At 38.8% G+C, this 7,442-nt stretch overlaps 1 protein-coding gene across 1 annotated transcript; it reads right to left on the bottom strand.

The window, feature by feature from the left end:
• On the bottom strand, positions 1-7,417 carry LOC117471352 (potassium voltage-gated channel subfamily G member 4). The gene is made up of 3 exons (XM_034116301.1): positions 7,133-7,417; positions 4,347-5,189; positions 1-2,323 (listed from the first exon to the last, which is right to left on the bottom strand). Exons 2-3 carry the CDS (start codon positions 5,103-5,105, stop codon positions 1,478-1,480), a joined length of 1,605 nt encoding a protein of 534 aa, XP_033972192.1. The 5' UTR covers positions 5,106-5,189; positions 7,133-7,417; the 3' UTR covers positions 1-1,477.
• Between the last annotated feature and the right edge of the window lie 25 nt (positions 7,418-7,442).

Below are 7,442 nucleotides of genomic sequence, written 5' to 3'. Positions count from 1 at the left end.
TTAAAACAAAAGCATAAGAGTTTATTGTGATTTTAAAAGTGTCTGGAAGTTAGACAAACAGCGAGGCAAGAGACAAGAATCTCTACATTAAACGTCCAATACATACAAGTCTTAAACATTGCTTCCCATCATATTCCACAGCATTTAAGAATATTTTAATACTACTTTCAGGCAGCAAATTGATATCCTCTGAAAAATCTACTGACTAAGACATGACACTTGTGCTGTGTTATCTATCACAGTGAAGATTTTGGTCACGATTAGTTGTTTGTATTGAAATCATTGTCCCTTAATAATACAGCTTGATAGTGCCTTTAAGGACCTTCCAACACCTGAATTAGAGTTGGTAAAAAGTGTGATCATAAAAATAAAAAAACAAAACAAAACAAAACATGCAAGCAATGAGGTTATTAGCTGGATAAAGTGTATTTAGTTGTCTCTCATCTCTGCTTCTATTGAATTTGAAAAAAGTGACTGTTGAATTAAAAAATCTCAGAAAATATGCACAATTAATTAACCTTAGGCTATATTATGAAGGAATGTGCAGCAGAAGACAATTTAACATGTTGTCTTCGCCAGCTTAATTGTTACCTAATAAACAAATTAAGCAAAGCAATAGATTCCCTTTCATGTCAGCATTTACAGTTGAACGTGCTTGTTTCCTTATTACAGGCGATGAAAGAAACTATAAAGGTTTTAGCCAGCTAACCACAGTTTGTTTCACGATTGTATTAACACTAAGGTTAGCAGCAGTAATCTGCAATAATATCTGAATGAAGTAGCCATTCGTTTCTATGCCACCCTGGTACAATTAAAGGAGTTCTTGTTGTTAGTTTTATCATTCTGTTAATTTTCCGCCACCACAACTGGACCCAGATGAGTATTGCTAGCTAGAACCTCTCATTTTCTTTTTTTAAATAACGTGAATGAAAACTAACATCAAGTAGGAATTAGTGCTAAGGTTAGCAGGCTAAGCTAACAAGCGTCCTGAATACGATTGTAACAGTACAAAGCTCCAATGATTTTTTAAAGGGATAGTATAACATTTTCTAATGACTGACCGCTAAAGCTAAGTGAAAAAGCCTTGTGTCAACGTATGGTTAAACAGCATGAGTGCACGAGTGCATATATATATATATATATATATAAATATATATTTAAATAATTTGCACGATAGTTGACGTAAGATAAAAGTCTATATTTGCATACACAGAAAGCTAGGGTAAAGTGTTTATGTATGGTATTTGCTGCTATAAAAGAATGCTTAATAATCTGATAAGTACTAGATAGTTTGTTTGAAGTGCCAAGTATTAAAGCATGAATCATGAATAGGAACAGACAAGAAGTGTAATACACTGCCCACAATATAACAGTCCTTTAGAGTCTAAATGTTCTTATAGAGTAGGTTGTCAAGTGTCACCATTTTTAACACATAATTACCGAATGAAAGAGTCTGATTGCTCTCTTCCTGGTCAAACTAAAAAGCTGTTGCTGGAAGTGTGGATTGGTGACTCCTACTTAACATCCCTCCGTCATTTCCCTCCTTCAACACAGACGTAAACTCATCTGGTGCCAACTCCATTTTGGACAAACTCTCCTCTGTCTCAGCAGCTATTTCCTCGCCTCTCTCCTCTTTCCACAGTCGCTCGTACTCCTGCTTCAGCTCCTGATATGAGCGGGAGAAGGTGTGGAAGATGGAGGTGGCAGGGAACGCCATGATAAGGATGCCGCTCAGGATGCTTGTGAGTGCGACTATCTGTCCAGGGATGCTGCGTGGCACCATGTCGCCGTACCCCACCGTGGTCATAGAGATGATGGCCCACCAGTAGGAGGCCGGTATGCTGCTGAAGCTGTGTTGAGGGTACGTGGCGGCAAATGGCGCCAGCTCACTCTCTGCTAGATGAACCAGAGGTGAGAACAGGGTCACGGCCACGCAGACAAACAGCAGCAGCAGGCTGAATTCCCTAATGCTGCGCTGCATGGTTAGCCCTAATGTCTGCAGGCCCAAAGAGTGGCGAGCCAGCCGCATCACGTACAGGATCCTCAGCGCCCGCAGCAGGCGCAGGATCAGACTCAGTTTGTCCAGGTAACCTCTGCTACCTGCACGCATGATGACATCCTCCTCGGACACATCTCTGACATCAACAACCAGGGAGACATAGTAGGGCAGGATGGCAATGGCATCGATGATGTTTAGGGGTCCACGAATGAAGTTTAGCTTGCTCTGAGCATTGGAGAATCGAATCACAAACTCCAAAGTGAACCACGCCACACAGATGGACTCCACCACAAACATGCTCTGACACTTCTGGGAGCACTCGCCCTGCAGAAACAGAGACGAACTTTGACAAGAAGACACTGGGAAACGTAAAAGGGTCACCACCAAAGTCACACATCAAGTCAAATCTATGCACTTTTTAGGTTACGGTAAAATACACTGCTGATGAAAAGAGCATTAAACACCTTTAATTGCCCAGGTTTTTGTCCCTTGAAAATAGTCTTTAAAATTGTAACTTTTAGTTTTACTTTTGACCCAACTTTTTAGCAATCGTTTGAGTGGGAGAAAAAAATCTATTGATAATTTCAGTGAGACTTTGGAAGCAGACTGAAAGATAGCAGGGAACAAGAAAACAAGACTTTCTAATGAGGAATGCTTGTATCAATGACTTGATCTATAGTTTTTTGAGTGCAAATAATGAGCCTCTTTCTATTTCCTGACAAGAGAAACAAGGAGGGTTACGTTTCATTCAATAGTTTTAATCAAGAGTTCTTTCGCAAATGGTATACAACTCAAAAACTGTGTTAATTATTTGTGAAGAAAGTTGTATTAAGAAAAAGATAAATAAGAGCCTAGCAATAGCTAATGTCATTAGGCATATCAGGCCTCAAAGGTCTAGGCTCGTATCTTTTTAAGCACATCTGATATTGCAGTTGCTGCTTGTCTAGTTCTTATTGATGTCAAGGGGCCATTGTTATATAAATTACCACAACCTTCACAACATTTTTCTTCTTTGACAAGTACACATTCAGCTCTATGTCATTTTTATCACCACCTGTCAAGCAAATTGTCTAAAGCAAGTTTAAACATATGGCTCACATTGTAGGTGTCTGCCAGGCTCCAATGTAAAAACAACACTGCTTTCCAGAAATTAAAAGGAATCTTGGCTTGGAAACACAACCCCAGATGATTGTTTATTCCAACTATCATCAATTCACTATGTATAAAAAGCAAGTTTCAGCTTGAACAAAACATTATTTAATTTGTCTGAGTCTTGATTTGTGTGATTGATTGTAGGCCTCATCAGGGAGAAATCAATCTACCGTCTGCAGCTTAATCAAATAGCTAATTCAGTCCCTTCAGAATGACAGTTATACAATCAATTCTACAGCCTGTGTGCTTCTGTTGACTCAAACACAAATCAGAAATCTGTGATTTAACAGTCACATTGGCAAAAGACATTTCTCAACAACTCTTCGCCCCACGCTTAAGGTTTACAAAAATCCCTTACTTTGATTATCAATCTTACCTGTATTTTTTCTATTAAAACTGTCTCCCATTAATCAAACTATTTCATACATTTATATATATTTTTAAGTACAAATTACATTTTACATTATTATGTTTTTATTTTGTATTTATTCCATTATAGTGAGATTGCCAATGTGATGTTTATGTTAATGTGACTTGGGTGACTATTCAAAAATGCAACAACATGTTTCAAATGGGCATTAATTATAATTTTGTTGGCCTCCCTTAAAAACAACATTAAGCCAACCTAATAAAGATCTTATGACAAATGTGTCATTATAAATGTTCCTCCTAAACATTCTAACAATGTCTGTTGTAGGTGCTTATCAGTGTTTGTATTAAGCTAAAAATACAACACTGGTTGGAGTGAATGAAAACAGTAAAGCTGGACAGAAAAACAATGAGCTTAAAGCCACTGAAATATATGAATACACACGCTGAGGGTCTGCAGAGTTCATTCTTACAAGTATAACTCAGTAATCCGATACATTATTGAGATATCATTATTCATGAGTGCAGCTTTAAGGTTGGATCAAACATTTCTTAAGACAATATAATCCTCACAGACTGTGTTTTGGTTCATTGGATAAAAGTGAGCAACAAGAATTTATTTGTAAGTCATGCATTAGGCTAGCAATACTTAATTATATAGTTTGTACCATTAGTGTGATTAGTGTTAACACGTAATCATTAGTAACACTAGATGATTATTTTTGTTGTGATGTGCTGATAAGTAACCAGGGCTGAGTAGTACATTTCATTGACACAAAACATCTAATAGTTCTCACTCTGTGGTTTTAATAGATTTAATACGCACCCTGGACTCTTCATCTCTGAGGTCTGGCATGGTGCTGATGCACAGGCTGATGACAGTGACCAGCACCATGACGACAGAGAGGCAGGCGAATATCTTCCCAGCCAACCCAGACTGAGGGTTTTCCACCACTTCTCGCAGTATCCAGGTCAGTTTGTGATGGCCCTTTTGTACCTCTGTAGCGCTTTTCTTCAGCATCACCCTCTTCTGCCTCCACTCCTCTTCCTTGCGCTCTCGCTCGACCACCTCCTCCACACGGGTAATCATGCGGCGACGGCAACAACGCTCCATATGGCCTGGGTCCACACCCCAGTAGTCAAGCTCATCGTGGAGGGACACTGCACACAGTTCTCGAAGCAAACGGAGTTTCCCTGCAGCAAGGAAGTTGAGGATGACCCTGAAGGCTGTTGGGTTTCGGTCAAAGAAGTACTCCTGGCACGTCTCGTCATAGTCGTCGCAGAGTCGTGCAATGTCCTCCGGGGTGGTACATGACCGCAGACGTCCAAGACGACTTTGTGGGAACTGCTCCAAGGTGCTCCAGGGAAATGTGTAGCGATTTCCTCCCACATTGATAAGAACCTGCAGGGTGTGGTCGACCACATACGAAGCTTTGGGGTCACGAAGCAGCTGGGCTCGCTGGAAGTAAACACCCTTGATAGTTTCAGTCTCTGGGATCTCAGTAAAAAAGCGGTCGAGGCTGCTGTCATCGCTGCTAATGGAGAAAGTGCTAAAGTCGTGGTTGGCATTACTGATTATAGGCATGTTGGCTTCAGGATGTGTGACGGGATGGAGCAAGTATTTGTATCTCCAGTTCACGGATGGTTAGAAGGATGATCCACAGAGAAGCTGTAAAAAAGAAGAAAGGTTAAATACAAAGTAATTTGTTCTTATATCAAGTCCTTATGGATATTTATTTTAATAAAATAACAAACTTTTTTCAAAGCCTCAAACTAACATTTTATTTATGGAGTACCGCAAGATTATGTCCTTGGTCTCCTGCTTTTCAGTATGTTTCCAATCTGGGCCATCATTCATTGACTTTCATCAATATGCAGATGACATTAACTTTATATAGCTGTTGATCCCCCAGACCACCATGTAAACGACATTTGATTTGACCCATAAGTTTCCTCTCGCTAAACCAGGACAACGGATTGATCTTATCAGTTTTACACAGGCAGGGGAATTCTGTTGATTGAATAATGTATTAATTAGCTCATTAAATAAGAACAAAATGTGCTCTTCTAATATTTCAGTAATGTGGGTTAGGAAAAAGCGAAAAGAAATGCTGGTAAAAAAAACATCACAGCACTCCACTTTTAGCCCTGACACCCTTTCCTGTCGTCTTCACACCAATGCATGCCTTGATTCATGACAACCCTCACATGGCTGCTGAGTGACCTTAAAAGAATATCTCAAGCTCGGTGTGAAAAGTGGTGTAAACAAGCCAGAGAGGCCACCATTTCTTATGTCGACAAGGCCTACAGTGTACAAAAATGTAGCTCATTTGACTACAGTTTTAACAGTATTTTTAATGGTTATACATATCTGCTTGGATGCAAAAACATTATGTCTAACTGACCCTAGTGGTATTTAGCTATGCAGGTGGCTTTGGTTTTGGTTTGACCTTACTGTTAACAGTTTTCATTGGAACTCATTTCTACCAAAGAGATATTCCATTGATTACTGTTTAAAGCATTTTCTGTGGATAATTATGGAGTTAAATACAATTATTCTGATTCTAGAAAGGGATGGGTGTGATTGTGAGTTCCAGTGTTTCTATATTTTCAATCTAATTTAAAGATACTGACAGCAAAACGGAATGCACATACTATACACAATAACAGTATTTCTGTAGTTTCCAGCTCTCCTGCATGGACGTCAGGAATTGAAAGCCCAGAGAGAGATGTTGCTGTTTCAAATGTTATTTTCCAATGCTTTTAGAGCCACAAAATAAATGCCAATTGTAACATTTGGCATTGAGGCAGTCATCTCAGGAATGGTTGTATGAAACCTTGACTAATAAATATGCAATCTACATGGCTGGATTTTTTTTGCTGAAATGTTTTTGAAGCTTGTATGCTGCAACTTGTGTTGATAAGAAAGAATCCTAAGCGAAATGCTATTACAAGTGCACTATCAAACATTTTGCACATGACGGAGCTATATTTAGTCTACATCATCAACTGTAATGCCTGGTTAGGTTACCCTTGAAAGCTTTATGATACAACGCTGACTGTCAATTTGTTGAGACAAACCAAGTGCACTAAGTACATGAGTATAATTTTGAAGTTGAGTATTTAACTTTAACTCCAATTCCATTGCCAAATACATTTGTGTATTTTGGAATAATAACTTATTATATTTTTTTATGGAATAATTATTTTCCCCATTTATCGATTGATTGTTAGGTTTGCATTTAGTGAGAAATAGTGTTAGACAAAGCCAATGTGACAACTTTAAAGTGTTTGTTTTGTTCAACCAACATCAACAACCCTATCCTCAACATTAATACACAATTGTAAAAAGCCAAAGCGAAAAATCTTCACGAATCATGATAAACACCACTTTTGGTCAGGATGAAATCCAATGGAAAAACATGTACCACTGGAAAGCAGAGTAAAGTCTTTACTCTGATGTTTGAATGAATTAGAAACACAAATTAGCTGCAGGTCATTTTGGGGAACACCTGTTATTTAACTAATCGCGTGCTAAAGTTACACAACAAAATAGTATTATGTTCTGGCTTCTAATATAGCATTCAAAATAAAACGGTAGTATTCACTCACCTTACAGTGCGCAGGTGTTCTGCCTCAGTCTCTGTTATTTGTCCCATGCATGTTTTCATCTGTTGCTATACACTGTACCAAAGAGGCTCCTCATTAATTAAGACATACTTGTTGTATATTTGCTCAAACTGTAGATCAAACCAGACCTCCGCTCAGCAGAATAAGTATTATTACAGTTTATAGATCCGCTCTGAAGTTTGCAGGCTTGCCGTGTGTCTGTGTAGCCTCCCCGGTGTGCACACGTCGCCTCAGCTCCGGAGTTGGATTAAATTACATTAAAATGATTTGCCTGTCCACAGATCATCGCTCC

Source organism: Trematomus bernacchii, unplaced genomic scaffold (assembly GCF_902827165.1).
Source record: "Trematomus bernacchii unplaced genomic scaffold, fTreBer1.1, whole genome shotgun sequence".
Taxonomy (NCBI): Eukaryota; Metazoa; Chordata; class Actinopteri; order Perciformes; family Nototheniidae; genus Trematomus; species Trematomus bernacchii.
The sequence above is the reverse complement of the archived record's forward strand: the minus strand, read 5'-3'. Positions and strand labels throughout refer to the sequence as shown.